Below are 20208 nucleotides of genomic sequence, written 5' to 3'. Positions count from 1 at the left end.
AGGGAGAGAGAGAGATATTCCTCCGTAATATACCGAGGCGCCGAGGGATCGAGCGAAGCACGTGACATGACATGTGGTTAGACGGTCCAACACGTTGACATACGGTTTAATTGGCTTAATTAATCGACAAGTTAAGGGACACAAAGAGCCTTCTTAATTTCTCATATATTTAACTGATCGGGTGGCACCTATATAAATTTCTTTATTAGACTGTTGATGTTAAATTGATGGATAAGCATTTTTTTTAATTTATCCTGTAGATAAAAGATTTATATAGGATCGTCTCTAGAATTAATCAGTCAAATTAAATATCTAATGTAAAATAAAAAAAATCATATATGAGACAATGGTACAGTGGCAGATTGCATCATTAATTTTTTTAGGCATTTAAACGTCGAATCTAAATTTTGATTAATTAATTAATGAATTTTTTTTCACGACGATGGACCTAAGAATACTGGACTAATAAACTATTCGATACGAGTGCTTCCTCATTTGGTCATCCCAAAAATTAGTCTGCTTGATACGAGTACTTCCTAATCTGGTCATCCCAAAAATTAGTTAACGTAAATTGAATACTTGATGCTAACTAAAATTATCTCGACAGATGTAATATAGTTGGTATTCAGATGATAGACTTATTATACTGGATTAGACACGGATCGATTATGAGGGATTTCATCATTTTGAAATATATCCTCCTACTTAGGAGATTGTGTATCATGATTTACTTACATATATCTTATCATATCATAGAATCACTCGAAGAATGTAACAAGTGTTTAATTCTTCATCTTCCCATTCTTGGGGTAATCGTGGTGTCTAAATAAGATACATGATGTAAATGATATATTTATTCTTCTTCTTTGTATCAACACTTTGTATTTTTTTTTAATCTGTATGTTTAACTTTTCGAACAGAGTAATTATAAAAGTGATCGGTTCACTTCTATAAATGTTTTTACTAGTTATCAACATAAATTAAGGAACATTCATAAAGGTCCATTCAAATGATCAACATTTTTAAAATTATTATCTCATTGAAAAAAGTTTTTACAGTACACCACAGTTAGAATTTGACTCTTAGATATTTAATTAACCATTCGAACAACATAACCACTACACTATTGTCCTCCCCTATGTTTTGGTCATTTACACTAATGACTAGTAGTCATCCGTGATTTACCTCTTCCGTGTTGGTCTTGACGGAGACTGAGGGCAAGCGAATCACTTTTTTTTTTTTTGTTTTACCACATGGATGTCTTGCATCCACGCTCTTACGACTTAGTTGATATGAAATAATACATAATTCCCTACAGAAATTTATCTCCTTTTTCGTTCTTATCTTTGTTGGTGGTCATTTGGCAAGTGAGAGGGGTGCATAGGGAACGTTCTTACTTCACAAAACTTAAAGGTTAGTTCGATTAGTTTAATCAAAACACAGTAAAAAAAAAAATGAAAAGACAAGCAAACTAAGACACCTTGTCCTTCATGTGGATCACCCTCGAACATACAATAACATTTCTCTTTCATGAAAAAAAGGAGAAATCTCTTACTTTACAATCGAGCACAAAAAAATTAAATGAAATATTACAATGAGCTTAAGAATTTCTTATGATATTGATGTGAATAGTTTTCAATTACACTAAAACCCTTCTTTAATACTTTTCATTTCGGTTGGTTACAACTAATGTTGCTCGATGCCCAATAGTCAACTGGAATTCTCCAACACTATATCGTCCGATTGTTGTTGTTTTATCAATGACTCCCTCCACGCTGACATTGTAATGGCAATCAATTGATCCATAATCATCCGACTCATTAATCAACTTAGCCATGAATCGAACAACTTTGTTCACTAGCTGATTTAGCCTAGTTGACTATATCAATCGACTAAGCCTACCATTCAATCAATAACCAATATCAGTCAATAAGAATTATCACAAATGGTCGTAACCCAAAATCTATTCATTTAGGATTTGAAATTTTATCAACCGACTGGACCAAATACTACAAATCAAACACACAATTCTAGTTGGCCACTAAGTCCACAACTCAGACATCAATCAACTAGTATACCGACCATGACTAAAGTCAACTTTGCCTATATTAAAGATCTTGCTCTCACCTATGTACATTGAATTCTCAACACTAACTCTCACAAAGTTATGTCTACCTTGAAGCCATCTTCCGATGGTTCCACGTCTTTTAGCTACACCCTAGCCCACAACTCCTCACCAATCACCATGTCATCCATCATGCCTTTCCTTTTGAAGTCAGCTTCTCTCAACTCCCCTTCGATACTCCTTGTCCTACCGTCTCTCAGATGCTTTATGTCATCTTTCATTGATCTTCTTGGACCTCGAGCCATCGGATGGCCATTGACCTTAGCCTCACCAAGTCATCTTCATGTGTATTACTCAAAGTCTTGCAAGACTCTAATACACATCAAAATCAAAGATAAAGGTTGATAAGAGGATGACACGGTCTATGCTTTATTAATCAATCTAGATATCAAGCATAGAGGGACCAAGTCATACAAAATAATAGTCACGGATAGGTTAGGTCAGATCTCAATTTTCTCATCACTTGGGTAGCAATGATGTCTTGCTAGATGTCACTCATTGCTTATGTATCTAAATGTTGATTTGAATACATTGTCAACGTTACGAGAACCTATTGGGTCACACACAAAGAACAAGTAGATTTGGAGATGGATTCATATGATGAATCATTGCATTAAGTCTAATCCGAATTAGACTTATTGAGTTAGACTCAATTGTATCTAATTATTAGATTAAGTTCAATTCAAACTAGACTCAATGAGTCAATTCAAATTAATGAAATAGTGATTCATTGAATTTGAAATTGCATGAGATTAATTGAGTATGACTCGATTGAATTAGACTTGAATTAGACTCAAGTGAATTAGACTTGAGTTAGACTCACGTGAATTAGACTTGAGTTAGACTCAAGTAAGGATTAATGGAGATTAATTCATTGAATTTTCAAAATTCAATGAGTCATTCAATTTTTGAAATTGAATTCAAAAATGAAGAGTTTCAAGTGTGGTCCTTAATGAAGAGTGAATGTTCATTAATTAAATTAATGCTTATTAAGTGTTTTCATTGGATGAAAATACTTCAGTAATTTTTCTCTCATTTTTGAAAAACTTCTTCATTCTCCTTCCTCTTCTCTACTCCTCTTGGCTAAAATTACCTTGCTTGGTTGCTAGCACAACCTTAGGTAATTTTCTTCTCCAATTTTGTGAGTTTGTGAGACAAACGGAGAGAGATACTTGTTCGTGTGGATACCGTAGAGGTGCGAACGTGTGATCGTGCTGAGATCTAAGCTGTCTGGAGCCCGTGAGCATGCATCAAAGATATATTATCATGTTGTTGTTCAAATCTTAGTATATTTTTCTTTTCCTTCACATGGATCTCCTGGAGGAACTAGATAGTTTCCGCTACGTATAAGCGTGTTTAGCACTCTAGTTCCTTACATCCTAAGGTAGTTTTGATGTGATCAAACAAGTTAGGTTAGGTCATGTTGTGTTTAACCCTGTGTCTAAGTGTGCAGAAACTTAAGAACACAGGAAGTCGAGCAAAAGATGTAGCTAGTGAGAAGGACGACATGGGAGAGAGTCGACGGGCTCGGTGCGTTTGAGGGACGAGGTGCTGCGGAATAGTACACCGACGGATGAGAATGGAATGTGTGGTGTTTCCGAGGGACGAGAAATCGGAGCGAAAGATTGCTCGAGGAGCAAAAAACGCAGCTGTCCGAGGGACGAAAAGCTGTGGAAGAGTACGCTGGCAAACAAGAAGGAAGCACATGGTGATTCCGAGGGACGAGAAGCCAGAGCGGAAGCTTGTTCGAGGAGAAGGCCGGAAGTTGAGTTCAGGTGAACCCTATTCTCGATAGCCGAAATCACCCAAGCGAGCGGAGCCGGAGTGGAAGACCCGGACAGATACAAGTGGAACCGGAGCAGGAACCGGGACCAACATTTGGTGCTTGGGGCGCCTGGAACCCAAGTTTTAGCCAAACTCGACGTGGCATGTACCGTTGCGTCAGGGATAAAGTTTTATTTGATTCCAGACGCCCCGAGCAGGGCTATATCTTGGGTCGTATTGGCCAGCTAGAAGGGGGGTTGAATAATCCTGCAAAAGTAAAAGAAAACTACTCTTCTCGAACTCTCAGAATAACACTTGCATAAAATAGATTAAATAAATAGAAAGAAACTAAAAGAAGAGGCACAAGTATTTTTACTTGGTTACAACCGGGGAGGCTGTTAATCCAATAAATATGTCGCACTAGTATCTCCTTCATGTGGAGAAGCCTCTTACATCATTAACGTACAGAAAAATAAAAGCTAAACTCTAAAGAAAGCGTACAAGTGTTGGAAATGCTAATTGCTTGAGTTGATATGACGCTTCTGGACCAAGGTTGTATTTATAGCCTTGGTTGGGGCGCCTAGAAGGGTTCCAGGCGCCTGGGAGGGGATAAAATTTTATCCTCTTCGCAACGGATCGCGTTTAATCGCTATCCGGTCAAAACTCAACTCCGGGCGCCCGGACCACTATAGTCAACAAAGTTGACTTTTGGTCTGGGTCCTCTACTCCGGTGTTGCTCGCCTCGGTCCGAATCTTCCGCTCCGACTCCGCTCGCTTGGATGATTTCAGCCAACCGAAATAAGGCTCACCCGAACTCAATTTCAGCTTTCTCGAACAACTTTCCGCTCCGGTTTCTCGTCCCTCGAACGCACCAAGCCCGTCGACTCTCTCGTGCCGTCATTCTCGCTAGCTACGTCTTTTGCTCGACTCCCTGTGCTCCTAAGCTCCTGCACACTTAAACATAAAGTTAAAACACCACAGGACCTAATTTAACTTGTTGATCACATCAAAACACTCTCGGGGTTCCAACACTATATAAGAATCCATGCTCCCAGAAGCTAAATAACAACCAGAAATATCCAAACAACACTTGTGCGCTTTTCCTTTTCTGTTTTAGCTTCATCTTGTTGTGCGTTTATTGCTGTAAAGAGGATTCTCCGCCTGAAGGAGATTTTTTTAGTGCGCTTTAACTTCCTTGGATTAACAACCTCCTCGGTTGTAACCAAATAACTTCTCGGTGCCTCTTTTTTTTTAATTTCTTTATTATTCTTTTATGCAAGTGTTATATTAAGTTATAAGTTCGAGGAAGGTATTTTTGTTTATTTTTATGCAGGGGCTATTCCCCCCCACCCCCACCCCCCCCCCCCCCACCCCTCTAGCTGGCCGCTAAGGGTCCTAACAGTCAAGAGTGACCAGAAGCGAATGCTCGCGGGGAGGCTTGGAGTAGGTCAGGATGATCGAATACTTGTCGGAAAGGCCCCGAAGTAGGTCAGGATGACCGGATACTCGCAGGGAGGCCCGGAGCAGATTAAGATGACTGGATACTTGCAAGGAGGCCTGGAGTAGGTTAGGGTGACCGGATGCTCGTAGGGAGACCTGAAGTAGATCAAGGCGACTGAATGCTCGTGGGGAGGCTGAAGTAAGTCAAGGTAACCGGGTACAGATGCTTGCGGGGAGGCCCAGAGCAGGTCAGGGTGACCAGATGCTTGCGGGGAGGCCCGGACCATGAGAGTAATTATGGTCATTCGTTTAAGGGGAGGGTTATTAGGATTCAATTAAAGTCCCACATTGGAAAGATTTAGTAAAGATCATGAGGTTAAAAAGGATGCATGAAATCTTCATTGGTATGAGGTCTTTTGGGGAGAACCCAAGAGTAAAGTAATGAGGGCTTAGACCCAAAGTGGACAATATCATGCCACTATGGAGATATGTGGACATCCTTTGGGCACAACAAACCTGCCCCGTAAGCAACTAGATCAGGTCAATCTTGATCTACTCTAGGTCTCCCTGCGAGCATCCGATCAACTTGACTTACCCCGGACCTACCCTTAACTTCGTTCAAGGCTACCACACATTGCATCTGGTTGGATCATGTCTTTAATACCATTTGTTGTGCCCAAAGGATGTCAACATATTTTCACAGTGGCATGATATTGTCCACTTTGGACCTAAGCCCTCATGACTTTGCTCTTGAGCTCTCCCCAAAAAGCTTCATGTCAATAGAGATATCTTATATCCTTTTAACCCTATGATCTTTCCCAAATCTTTATAATGTAGGACTTTAATTGAATCCCAATACTCACTAATCGACTTAGCCATGAATCGAATAACTCTGTTCACTAGCTGATTTGGCCTAGTTGACTACATTAGTCGACTAAGCCTACAGTTCAATCAATAAACAATATCAGTCGATAAGAATTATCACAAATGGTCGTAACCCAAAATCTATTCATTTAGGATTAGAAGTTTTATCAATCGACCGACCAGATACTACAAATCGAACACACAATTCTAGTTGACCACTAAGTCTACAATTCAGACATCAATCAACTAGTATACTAACTTCAACCATGACTAAAGTCAATTTCACCTATAAAGATGCTGCTCTCGCCTATGTACATTGAATTCTCAACACTGGCTCTCACAAAGTTGTCTACCTTGAAGCCATCTTCCCTATCCTCGGATGGTTCCGTGTCTTTTAGCTAGACCCTAGCCCACAACTCCTCACCAATTACCATGTCATCCATCATGCCTTTCCTTTTGAAGTCAGCTTCTCTCAACTCCGCTAGTTCAATACTCCTTGTCTTACCGTCTCTTAGATGCTTTATGTCATCTTTCATTGATTTTCTTGGACCCCGAGCCATCGGGTGGCCATTGACCTTAGCCTCACCAAGTCGTTTTCATGTATATTACTCCAAGTCTTATAAGACTCTAATACACATTAAAATCAAAGATAAACCTAAACTCTTTGTTAATGCATCAAAATCTATGGTAGTTCCTATACACCAAGGTGGCTGATTGCATTAATAATTTACTTTTTATATGTTACAATATATTTAAGTTGGATAAATATAAAGTAAGGACATAATTGAAAGAAATGATATAATTGATGAATTATGAGCAGTCAACTAATAAATTATAGAGAGTTGCTCGGAGTGGTGCGATGATTAAAACATGAGATATTGTCACATGAGATTTTGGGATCGAAACTCGGCATGACCGAGCATAACCTCCCCCACGTCTTGACCATTTGTACTAATAACTAGTAGCCATTCGTAATTTACTTCTTTCATGTTGGCCTAAGAACAAATTAACAGAAACACTAGGGATAAACATATCACCTTTTGCCACATAAATCGAACATAATATATTTAAAATCGATGAACTCAACTGTTACATAGCAATTGACGGGCGTTATAAGTCAATTGATCATAAAGTAACGGCATAATTGAAAATGGTTATATTTTGATAAATATAAAAGTTGAATATAAGTTTTGGGTATTACAAATTCAGTAAATTACTTAAATCTTTTAATTCCAAGTCTGAACGCTGGACTTCTAGATTGTCCATCAAAAATATTTTTCAATTTATTCTGATGAAGAAATTTTCGTAAGACAAGATCAATCATACTAAATTTGATGTTATCCAGCCTGATTAATCATCATTTATATTACTAATGATCATGCACACACGTCGTGCGTATAATATAATACATTAAAATCATACCCTTTATAATGAAATTATATTAATTAAAATATTTTAGCATTAAAATACTAAAGTAGGTAGTACCTGACTTTTGAAAATTTAAATTATTTGGGTCTTTGAAAATCTGAATTATTTATATTTTCGAGTGTCACCCTTACGTTCAGAATCAAGAATTAATTATTTGGATAAGATTCGTCAGACTCATGCAATAGTACAATAATGCAAGGGTGACATTAGAGAATCCCAGTAACAAACTACTGTAACGGGTTTTCTTATGAAAAAAATTAATTTAATTTAATATTATACTTATCTTAGTAAAAAAAACTAAGAAAAGCATATTTTTTAACATTGTCGGCCTAAAATATTTATAGAAGCTTTTTTGATCATATCAATTTTAAGACGTGAGACTAAAAAAAATTATATTTTTTTTATATAAAACAATCAAAGAAAATTGATGAGGAGAAATATTCATAATAATACGTCGCAGTTGAGTCCCGAACTCTAGATCACTGATTGTTTCGCTTGTGGAATTACTAATAAATCTTGAAATTATTTTTAGTGCGAATAGAAAAAATGATGTTAACGTAAATTTATTTTAGACTTCACCAAAATTAGTTAGTAAAAGGGAAAGATTTTTAATAAAAGAGTAAGATATATATTTTTATTTTTGGGTTTATTACTAATATTAATTTTATGATATTTTCTCCCTTTTATTATTTTTTATTACATCCCATCGCATTGCATACGTTCACGGTGACAACGTGCATGAGTGATCGTGCTACATGTTCTTCCTTGGATTTCTCGTGGCTCCCATTCCCCGAACCATTCCAACCTCTCCCTAATTTCTTCCTTCATGATCATGATCATGATAATCCCTCTTCTTGTTCTTCTTCAATTCGTCAATGGAAGGAATGTGCGTGCAGGGGAAGAAGGGGTGCGTCCACCGGATCCGAAAGTGCGTGATGGATCTGCTGTTGATGGCTGAGGAGGATCAGGAGCTGGCCGCGGACGACGAGGAGGGGTGGGAGGTGATGGGAAGCGACCTCTGCCTGAAGGCCACCTTCTTGTACTGCGATCTGAACCAGCTGATCGCCGCCGCCGGCGCCAGGGAGGAGCCGAGGAAGCTTCAGGCCCTCGCCGACGTCGCCAACAAACTCTTCGCCTACGTCGAAGAGGCATCGATTAATTATATTTATTCATCTTTTTTTTTCCTAATTAAATTTACATAAATTAATTGATTGGGCACGGCAGCTGGAGCAGGCGGTGAAGAGGCGAAGCATGGCGTCGACGCAGGACTGCTACAAGGAAACGGCCCATGTGTTGCAGCAACTCATGGCTGCCCTAATGCCCCTGCACTGATGTCATTGACGACATCTAACCATATCACCTTTTGTTTTGTTTTTTTAATTTTTATTTTTTGTTTTGTTTTGTTTTCCTTTTTGAAGATTTTGTTTTTGAAGATGGAGTTGTTCTTGTTACTCGACTCCTTTTACAGCTTCAGTCCGAATCCTATCATTTGTTGATTTAGTGATCATTAGTCAATTGATCATTATACGATCCCTTTAATCTTATCCAAATTGTGTCTTTGAAGCTTCCATTAAGGTCTATGTTTAAGGGATCATACGCTGTGGGCTAGAAGCATGGGGACTATTGAACCATCTAAATTATTTATCATTATGGTGTGATATGTGGTATGATATGTGTTTTTTTTTTAAAAAAAAAATGTTTTCCACACCTAATTTTATTTTATGACTTTAGAATTTAGGACTTAGGATTTAGAGTTGAAAATATATATTTTTTTCTCTTGTTGCAATATCAACAAATTTGAAAACTATATATAGAAACAATCACATAACACACCATACCCACGTACGGCTAATCACTTCAGGAATCCTATATGTTCTCTTCTTGGATAATAAAATGCCAAAGGTGGAGAAGCCTCTTGTAAGATTGTCAAAAATAGCTCAAGATGCTTTTACAATAGAATTCAAGAATTTTAACAAGAAAACACAAAGTAGAGAAACTATTAGCATGAAGCTATGTTTAAATCCTATTTCACAAATCGCTACGTTGACAAGATCTTGCTGATAAATCACCCATTAGTTGAGTAGTTGACTGGTATGACACAATTAGCAGTAGATTGATCCTAATCGATCCCAACGCATTGCAACATTTCCTCCGTTTCCTTGATGGCAGCTTTTACCGGTCAATTGGTTTGGATCTATTAGTCGACCAACTATTACGAGTGTTTCCTTTGATTCATTGGATTTCTGTTTCTTCTAGCCTACATCAATTGCCTCTTCATAAACAATCAATTGAATCAACTTAATCATCAATCAATTAGTCAACATTTTCAATTGACCAATAAGTTAACTTCAATTCATTTAAGGATCGAGTCCGCATAACAACCTCGACCATCTCCATCAGAGATGGATTCATGTATGGACAGTCCAGGCTCTAGTCCAGCCCAAACATATAATTCACCCAAATGGTACAATTCTTACCAGGAGTCTATGCATGTGAAATGACCCATGATTTATTTCCTTATGCGGTAGCTGATTGATATTCAAATTATTCCTTCAGGGCAGTGTAGTGTAGTAGTTGAGATAAGAAATTTTATTACATAAGATCTTGGGGTTGAAACTCAACGTGTCCGAAAAAACAAATATATGAATTTATTACGTGGATCGGCATCCCGAACAATGAGCTTCTTAATTAATTAACTATGCATATCGTCTTCTCCCGTCCTCCCTTGATGTCGTTTAACTTAACAGTTTCATAAATAATTTCTTCATTTAATAAAAATTTAAAATTCCGTAAAATATAGAAAAAGATAAGATAATAACATGTTTGCGTGAAGTGAACTTAGACCTCTTCTACAGTAACCTTAGCGGACTCAACTAACTCCGAATCAGCCCAGTCAACCTCTAATTTTTGAATCCATCCTTGGTCTCCATGTGTTTATATTAAGTGTAGTTAAACACAAATCAAATACAAATACAAATACAAATACAAATACAAGACCTAACTTAAACCGCTCCTATCAAATAATAACTTAATTATGTTTGTGGCCTCTTGACCCCATTTTAAAACTCCTCGAGACGTGCACACTTCTCAAAACTTACCCTGAAAAGACATGTCAAGAAAGCGTCCCTGACACCATATCTCAGTGACCCGAGCATATCTCTGACATGACAGTGGAAGCATCCGTCGTACGATCCTCTACCTGGTCATGCCGCCAACCATGCCGTCTGTCGACGACACGAGTTCCCAAAAGGATATCGGCTGATCCTCCTTTTGTATATTAGTGGGCCAAGCGGGATAGCCGCTCGGCCAACCCTTAGTCGTTCGGGTGGTCTAGCCCTTTGGCCGAGCGGAATGGCCGCTCGGCCAACATTCTACTGTCCGAGTTCCGTTGTTGTGCTGCGATCCCTTTTCGCCGGTTCCGAGGTTCACTGTAAGTCCGAGCGAGCTAGCCGCTCGGCGTATGTCTTATTTTGAGCGTCGGAAGCTCGGTGTCTGGTCGAGCTGTGGTGATATCTGATCGGTACTTCTTTGTCCCGGTCGGGCAAGTGAGTTGTCCGATCAGCCAGCAATGCAGGGGCGTTGACTACCTAGACTTTGACTTCCACCATGGCAACGACCTTCTGAGAGGTGGGCCCTTATCACTGGATCAAGCTTCTTAATTAATTAACTATATATATCGTCTTTTGCCCGTCCTCCCTTGATATTGTTTCCCTTCTTTGCCTCACTTACTCAACCCCATGCCCTTTTCATGTCGTCGCTCACGGCCACTCCCTCACCCCCGGAGACGTAGTCGTTAACATGACTGCCCTCGGTTGCGATTGTCACGACCAGATCAACGTGTCCTCCACATCGGCAGACCCTTACGCCAATGCCGAAAGCGAGCAACTATGGATTGAGGTGTTAAACGAAACACTCAAGTATGGCCTCGCGCTATGCTTGTGGACTAACTACTCCTACCTCACCGTCAATGACACATTCTCTAACGCCGATGTTAGAGGCCAGGTCTTCCGTCATAGCCTTAAAATTTTCAACATCTACGAATTAGATATTATTATTGACAAATTAACTTAACAATTTCATAAATAATTTCTTCATTTAATAAAAATTTAAAATTCTATAAAATATAGGAAAAGACAAGATAGTATCATGCTTGCGTGAAGTGAACTTAGACCTCTTCTACAATGACCTTTGCGGACTCAACCAACTCCGATCAACTCAGTCCACCTCTAATTTCTAGATCCATTCTTGGTCTCCATGTGTTTATATCAAGTGTAGTTAAACACAAATCAAATACAAATGCAAGACCTAACTTAAACCACTCCTATCAAATAAAAACTTAATTATGTTTGTGGCCTGTTGACTCCATTTTAAAACTCCCTTCATGAATTACTTTGCTGAGAATCTTATTGACGTAACACTAGTATGACACCACGAATCGTCTGATCCCGACATATTGTAGCACATTGCGAACGTCTTCTCAGTTTCCCTCGAAGACAGCTTCATCTCTAATTCACCAGTTGACTGATTGAATGTAGTGGCTCGCGTCTGTTTTATTTGATTTATTGTATGGCTCCAATATGGTAGACTCATTATAAATAATCAATCGTCTAACCAACAAAAACATGGTATATTAAATTTCTGGGTCAATATTCTACTTGAGTACTATGCTTCCAAACACATCCACGTCTAATATTACTCCTCGCTCATATCACCCTTCTCGAATCATCTATGGACCTTAAGCCGCATTAAAATTCCGTTTACATCAGACCACTCAAAGATTGACAACCATTTTATTTGATAATGTGTTCAAGATAGGAGGGAAAGCATATATATAGAAATAATGCTAAAAAAAATATTAAATGCAAAATGAAACCAAATCTAATCCTATTCTAGTTTATTTAATTTCCTACAAATAACAAATTTATTCTCCATTCTTTCATTCCACTCAACGAACTAAATGAGGAAGACAAACTGTCACCCAAACTGCGTAAAAGGAAAAGCATAAAACACAAACGTATGACGTATCCAGAGCTGTCACAGGATCTGTACAAGTCAGATGCGGACCAAGTTTCTTCTTAACATGGCAGACAAAACCTCAAATGAATTTAAACAACTTTGTACCAGTTTGTAGACTTTTTTTTTAACTTGGACAACCTGCAACCATTTTGTAGGCAGTTTTATTCTCATTAGGAAGGGCAAGAAAATATCATAGGATCCAAGGATCACTCGAGTAGTGTTCATATGTTTTCCATTGCAAAGTAGCAATCATGCATCACTCTTTGGGCACCTAGCAAGTCAGCTTCAACAGAGGTCTGAAGGTCGATTCAGTAACTTAATTCTTTGCATCAAGTAAATCGAGGCCAATTCCACTCGCCCATAGCATAGGAAACTATATTTCTCTTGAGTGGAGCTATGTACTGAGCGCCATGTAATGCAGCAGCTCTTAGAAGGTTTATTGGTCCAAAATCAATAGAATAGGCCTTTTGAAAACCATCAAGTATTGCCATCCAAGGGATGTTTGCAGCTTTCCGTTCCTTCTCATACCTTTTCAGCAGAGCAAGCTGCACAAGCCAATGTTAGGCACAAAGTAGGAGAAAGTAGCTGGGTCGAAATGAGATGATAAGTCTGGAATGTGATGTGTTAAACCATGCATTACAGAGATTGTTTCAAAAAATGAAATGATAATGCTATCAACTATAGAAAAGAAGTCTCGGTAAATGCCACAAGTGGTGGAATCACTGCATCAGATAGCTTGCGTTATATCAAGATGAACTAAGATATTAGTGCGTAGACAGAATTACATGTAAATATAAAGTTTGATGAAGTTTGGTCCATTTATTTTGAAGACTGCAATGATTGGACAGGATACTTACATCAGCAAAGTCAGTGCCCATTGAAATGCCTTCAGAAATGACCTTAGTCAAGGTTGATGCATCTCCGAATCCTAAGTTCACACCTTGACCAGCTAAAGGATGTACAGCATGTGCAGCGTCGCCTATAAGCACAAACTGGCTTGATGAATACTCAAGAGCATGCATTAGTGACAAAGGAAAAGCCATTCTTTCAGAAACCACATCGATCACTTTTGGAGGTGCCTGAAAGCTTTCTTTTATTGATGTTGTCCCTGATCCCCATGGCAATCTCCCAATGTAATTATCAAGAAAGTTTGATTGTGGATGCGGACCATAACCACAATCTAATGCATAGTTCACAGCTTTTACAAAATCATCCTCAGACATCAATTTGTGCCGATTTGCCTCATTAGAGCTCATTGTCCACACTATATTACTAAAATTGTCCCCGATAGGCAAAAGTGCAATTGGACCAGATGGAAGGAATCTTTGCCACGCACAATGGTTTTCCCCAGTGTGCTCAACTGTACATATAAGTCCACTTTGTGAATAGTCCCACCCAGTTGTTTTAATTCCTGCCATCTCCCTAACACGGGACTTTGCTCCATCAGCTCCAACCTACAGAGATGACAAATGAGTATTATGGTATGCTCATTAACAAAGACGAGTGGAAGCCAAGCAGAATAAGAAAATCAGAAGCTTTGTCGCTCACACCTTACAGTATCTCATTCAAGCTAAAGTACAAAAACAACAGGAAGTGAGAGCCCAAAACAGGGGAAGATGGATTGACAATTACCACCAACTTTGAATAAATGTGCTGCCCATCACTCAGCTCCAGTCTAACTAAACTTTGCAGATGCATCGGTTCTGCAGTTTCTTCCGAATTATTGGTTCTAGACTTGTCCAGTGTATTTGACTGACCACTGGATACTCCAGAAGATGAGCTTCTTGATGAGACAGTCATTGAGGTTAGTTTGGCAGGGATGATTGTCTTTTTAAAGTCCTTTTCCTGCTAAAGAGAAACCACTTGAGGAAAGATCAGCAAACAAGCAACGCAACCTTCCAAAGCAAACAGGAGGGAAATGTAAAAACTGAGAAGCAATTAACAGGATTGCACAAACAGCAGAACTCCATAACAAGTAGTAACATGTTATTTCATGCAACAGTTAATCTAACGGAGGAACAAAGTGTTCATTCTAGTATTTTCTCATAATCAATCATATCTCCAATTTTCCCAACTTTTACTCAACCACAGTACTGAATTACCTCTGATCCTAATGTCAATTAGCCTTAAGTAACCCACTGCTAGCTCCAAGAACTTAGTATTTGACAATGCAATTACAAACATTCCGTTGTGCCAATTGAAGATAACAAGTTGAGGTTATTGCGTCGCCAAACCTTCCTGGATTATAACATGCTTAATCTATCTTTTGGAATCTCTAGTTTTCAATATATGAATTTTCACACTTTACCATCCAGTTGAGTTTCTACCTTCAGTTAGATGACTATAATCAAGCGCCAATATGGCAAAAGAACATCTACAATATTTGTAATAAGAGCCCATATTTGCCATGGGAAAAGCTATTTCACCATTTTTATTTCTAACCACTAAGCTGTTCAATTGGATGCTAAGAGCATCCACATCAATTACCCTAAACTAAACTTTTACCTTAAATTTTACATTTTGCATTAAAAAAACATCCGCATCAGGTACCCTACTCATTCCCTAAATATACATTTTATGAATAGTAGTTCTTTAAATTTAGGGAATGGATTCCATTCCCTAAATATTAAAATAATATTTCTCTCTCCTCCCTCTAATAATAAAAAATTTCTCTCTCCTTCCTCTATAATAAAAAATGTCTCTCTCCTCTATCTCTTTCCTCCATCTAATAATAAAAAATACGAAGGAAAGAGAAAAAATAATAAAAAAATAAATATATGGCAAATTATAGGGAAGCTGATGTATCATATAGTGAAAAATGGATATCTAAATTTAATACAGTAATTTTTTTACCCTAAATTTTAGATTTTGAATGAGGATACTGATGTGGATGGTCTAAGAACAAGCTCAAGAGATTAAAAAAAATGTATATAGACCAAGGAGACAGTTTCTCTCTTTTGTCTCCTTCCTATCTTTCCATCGAACTAAACCCACTTAAATTTATGATTGCAGCTATAGACATAAAAGTTCAGGAAAATGATCAAAAAGTATTAACCAAAATGAGAACCCTACCTGTAAAGATAACAAAAGAGAGTTGCAAAGGACCTTGTTTTCCACCACACAACTACAAGAAATAACAATAAAAGCATTATTAGATATTACAGCTTTATTTTTTGAACATTAATACTAAGAAAAAACAACCATACCCAAGATATTCTTTTCCTACATCTCTGGAACAGTATCTTGTATAACCCAAACCGGTATAATCCCATACCTATGGAAAAGTGGATACATAATCATACCTCAAGTAAAGGAGGTTTTTCAAATTTACATTTTTCACATCTGGGTTATACAATCAGTGATAGGAGATGAAAATCAAAAGACAGGTTTGATACTGGGAGTAACATAATAGAAACATTTCCTATTGGCTTGGACTAAGGAAAGAATATTTCTAAGGATCAACAGAAAAGAGTACTAAAGCAGAGAAATATAAACCTGGAATGAAATGTTTAAGTGGAGATTAATAAAAAAAATGCCAGATTGATTAAATGAAAAAACTATCGATGCTAATGTACATATTTCTGCATGGCAAACAGTAGCACATATATTAGGCTGTCATGGATATATTTTCACTATCTACAAAAATGCAGAAAATCTAATAGTCAATAATATAGATTAGGTATGACAGCATACATTACATTCTTGTTTTGTAACTCAATTCATGTGAATAACCGACTAAGTATATGCAGAATATCCTCTATTGATACATGTACATGGAGAATGTTAGTAAAGTTTTTTTTTAAACACACATTATGGCATGATCTTGTAATCTCAACTTCATTGTCAAAATTAGGCTGTGCTTGCCCCAACACTATTTGGGGTGTCTACTATATGAACATATCTCTCTATTGAATTCTATGCAAGACCATCTTGGTAATATTCGGATGATTTGTAATCCCTAACTTATCCAACATATGCACAAGTCTTAAAGTTGCATCTGATGAAATCAAATTAAGTTCATCTGCAGTTGACTAATCAGTGTGATTTTGGTAAACAATAGGAAACAATTGATGCTGTACAACTCAAACAATTTCAATGGATGCAATCTTCGATGACAAGAGTTAAAGTTAGAGCTTTTTACCTGCATTTGATCAAAAAAAGCATGCCTTTGGTGTTTAACATGCTCCCAAGCACCAATATCTGGAATTTTGGATACATTAGCATAAAAAACAGGAACACTGTTCAAATAACTTAGCTAAAGATGGTTATATAGAGGCAAGTCCTAGTTCACGGTTATGCAGATTATGAAATATATGATCAATTCAACGAAATGTAATATAAAAATCAAACAAATTTAAGAAAAATGACAATCCTAAAAATTCTAAAAAAGATACTGAATTAGTGAGATTGACCTGTTAATTGGTCAAAGCAATGTTGATAATTATAAAAGGTAGGCGCAAGCTACTTACAAATTATGGGGAAGAAAGTATTATCACCTTTATTGATAAATCAATATAATAACAAAGACATATAAAGCAAACGAATTAAATTCAGCTCAAGTACCAACAATTGCTGAATAGTGAACCTCTTCTTATCAATGCATGTTGTATCAAATCTCTAAAACTAAGGTAGGGTAAACTTTTTATAATGACTGACCCACCGCTTCGCGGCCCCATACCCCAGAAACCCCCCAAGGGATTTTTTGGGGAGTCTCAGTACCACTCTGGTTGATAAGAGCGTGTGCAAGACACCTCAGTCAACAATATCCGACGGATAAAGAGTTGATAAGAGGGCTAGAACCCGACACCTCAGTCAACAGATAATAACGTCATATCCAGAACACCTCTAGATCTTAGGACGGTCTAGTGGTTAGCGCATGAGGTGTTGCCACCATGAGGTCTGGAGTTCGAATCTCGGCAAAGCCGAGGTAAATGTCTTCCTTATGTGCTAGTCACTATTCCAAAGGCTAGTAGCCGCCCGTGATTTACCTCCTCCGTATTGGCCCTAGGACGAATTGGCGGGGACGCTGGGGGCGAGCGTATTCGCCTTTTGCCACCATGTTGTATCAAATCTCCATAAAAGAAAAATAAATTTTGGATGACATTTTTTAGATATCAGAAGATTAAAAGCCAATAATGTATTTCAAACTTCCTTTACTTCAACTTCAAGTGTCAATAAAGCGGTTACAATATCAAATTAAACAAAAAAGTCATCAAACATAATGCAAAAGATGAAATTGTGATATGCAATAAAAACAAGATTATTATAAAATTCCTTTTTTGAAACAAAGCAATTCAACAATGTAATCCATACATAATCCAAATTTAAAACAAAAAAACATTGCATCGTTTCTTGTTTTTCTTTTTGTAATAACTCCGTCAAGCAATTATAACTAATCATTGGAGCTGATAAATAACATAATAATTTCATTGGATTGCAGCTTCTCTACAGCAAAGTGTCATTCCATCACTATGTTTCTTATTCTCTGATGGAACACTAGATTAGAAATCATAGGAGCTTGGTTGTCAAATACAATATTATTGGATCTTTAGATGAATGCTTTAATTGCTTAACAAATGAGTTCATTTGTAGCTTGTGTCATAGCTTTATATTCTGCCTCTGCATTTGACCTATCTAAAACATCTAAAACAGTCTACTTACTCTCTACCTCTTCTTCTAGAAGGCCATATTACCTACCAAGGGAAGATAGTAAACCTATGTGGATCTCTTGTGTGGGAGATCCTGTCTAGTCAGAATCTATTTGACAATATAAAGCTAACTTCAATCTTGATACAAGAAACATCGATTGTCATATGACATAAAAAACTAACGAGAAATCATTCACTAGTGGTGATGTTTGGTCTTGTAAATATAAAGTAAGTTAGTTTCCCAACATCATTTTATGTTCCTAACCCAGTGAATTTTCCACTATTAGACATTCAAATTTATAAAAGAATCAACAAATTACCCGTAATAAATCAATTTCCTTAAGCATATAAATGGACATTTCCGTATAGATATATGCCCCTAAATTCTTTGAATCAAATAAGGCTAGTTCTAACGACTGCCGATATTTTGTTGAAATGGGAGATCAATGTCTTTGTCTCTCTTGCCGATATAATTTTAATGGTACTGACTGGATAAGAAAATACTCTTCTAATGACTTAAACTTTGATTCTTCTGACGAATATGGCGAAGAAATAAAGCACTATAAATGAGAGGGATGGGCAGAAGGACAAGCATCAACTAGTGCATACAACAGCAAAAAGAAATAACACCAGAGTCCAACAAACAAAAGATGCATCAATATCGTGTCCCTATGCTGATTTAAGTTCCAATAGTGTTAATCCAAGACCAATTATGAGTAATTAACCAAGATAAATTTAAATATGTTAAAAATAATTCTAATATGAGATGTCTTTAAGCGTATTATTTAATTTAGATGATGAAAATTACAACATTGATGCCATTAAGATATTACCAGACACAATATAAGCATATAATATGCAGCAGCAACAACCAAGCCTTATTCCAGATGTGATTGGCTATATGGATTTGCTACATCATTATGCTCTATCCCCTACTATATCACCATTTATATTTAAATAAATTTTATCTTATTTTATCGTTACTAACCAAGTCTTCTTTGACTTTCCTCTTCCTCATTTAGTGTACGTATTTGTCATAGTTTCACATTGCCTAACTGAGATATTTATTGGTCGCAAGTGCATGTCCATATCATTTTATATGTGTCTCTTAAAGTTTTTCCTCAATAAGTACAACCTAAACTTTCTCTCTAATGTTCTCATTTCTTACTGTGTTCATCTTTTTATGTCCACATTCTCTTAACATCCTCATTTCTACGACTCTCATCTTCTACTCTTGTACTCCAGTCGTAATTCAACATTCAATTTCTTATAACATAGCAAACCTAACCATTATTTTATGAAACTTCCCTTTAAATTTTATAGGTATCACAAAAAACATCTGATGCCCTCCTTTATTACAAGTTTCCTACTTGTATCCTAGGTAAAGTAAATGTATCAACGCCTCCATCCTTTTGCAAAACCGATCCTAGATACCATGCACTATAATAACGCGTCTTGGATGTGTCCAGTGAGTTCATCCATGATTAGTGTAAAAAAATAAGGACTTAGAATTGATCTTTGATGTAGCCCTATCTTTATAAGAAAACTTCAGTTAATCCAACTAAAGTCTTCAATTTTGTCATTGCATCTTCTACATCTTTTTTGTTTTCATATAAGGGACTAAAATACTTACCCTCCGCCTTCCACTGAATAGACATTGTTTTTGTTTTCAATATAAGTTTAACTTCATAAGTCATTTAATGCTTCCTTAGACACTTCATACCTCTATCAAAATATTTGGTTCAACTACTTTTTCATTTTGTATCCCATTTAAAACTTATTGTACTTTTGAATTTTGAATTCTACAATAAAAATTTTAATTTTTATATTCCTCTGACCTACTTCAATTACCTAATTACCTAAGTTAATCATTTGAACCTTCATTAAAAAATTAATAAAAATACCTCTTTTATTGCTCTATTA

The 20208-nt window shown here is 37.0% G+C and overlaps 2 protein-coding genes across 8 annotated transcripts in view; one reads left to right on the top strand and one right to left on the bottom strand.

Moving 5' to 3' along the window:
• The first annotated feature begins 8496 nt into the window (after window positions 1-8496).
• On the top strand, window positions 8497-8953 carry LOC122011338 (photosynthetic NDH subunit of lumenal location 3, chloroplastic-like). Its single transcript, XM_042567724.1, has 2 exons — window positions 8497-8769; window positions 8846-8953. Exons 1-2 carry the CDS (start codon window positions 8497-8499, stop codon window positions 8951-8953), a joined length of 381 nt encoding a protein of 126 aa, XP_042423658.1.
• A 3535-nt stretch (window positions 8954-12488) lies between these two features.
• LOC122010401 (ubiquinone biosynthesis monooxygenase COQ6, mitochondrial-like) overlaps window positions 12489-20208 on the bottom strand; it is a 36137-nt gene continuing 28417 nt past the window's right edge. For 5 of the 7 annotated variants that reach the window (XM_042566921.1, XM_042566918.1, XM_042566920.1 and 2 more), the window contains 6 exons: window positions 16779-16837; window positions 15844-15911; window positions 15710-15761; window positions 14270-14485; window positions 13495-14091; window positions 12489-13182 (listed from right to left, as the gene is read on the bottom strand). In XM_042566921.1, coding sequence (XP_042422855.1) covers window positions 12967-13182; window positions 13495-14091; window positions 14270-14485; window positions 15710-15761; window positions 15844-15911; window positions 16779-16837 — 1208 coding nt within the window. In that variant the 3' untranslated portion in view covers window positions 12489-12966. The remainder of the gene's footprint in view (window positions 13183-13494; window positions 14092-14269; window positions 14486-15709; window positions 15762-15843; window positions 15912-16778; window positions 16838-20208) is intronic. The other 2 variants (XM_042566923.1, XM_042566919.1) reach the window with 1 other exon arrangement.

Source organism: Zingiber officinale, chromosome 8A, assembly GCF_018446385.1.
Source record: "Zingiber officinale cultivar Zhangliang chromosome 8A, Zo_v1.1, whole genome shotgun sequence".
NCBI lineage: Eukaryota > Viridiplantae > Streptophyta > Magnoliopsida > Zingiberales > Zingiberaceae > Zingiber > Zingiber officinale.
Note: the sequence above shows the minus strand (reverse complement) of the source record. Positions and strands in the feature narration are given on the sequence as shown.

Excerpts from the sequence above, each read along its gene's own strand:
- LOC122011338 (XM_042567724.1), top strand. The coding sequence starts at position 8,497 with ATGGAAGGAATGTGCGTGCAGGGGAAGAAGGGGTGCGTCCACCGGATC. Across the intron at positions 8,770-8,845 it reads TCTTCGCCTACGTCGAAGAG|CTGGAGCAGGCGGTGAAGAG; the intron begins GCATCGATTAAT and ends TGGGCACGGCAG.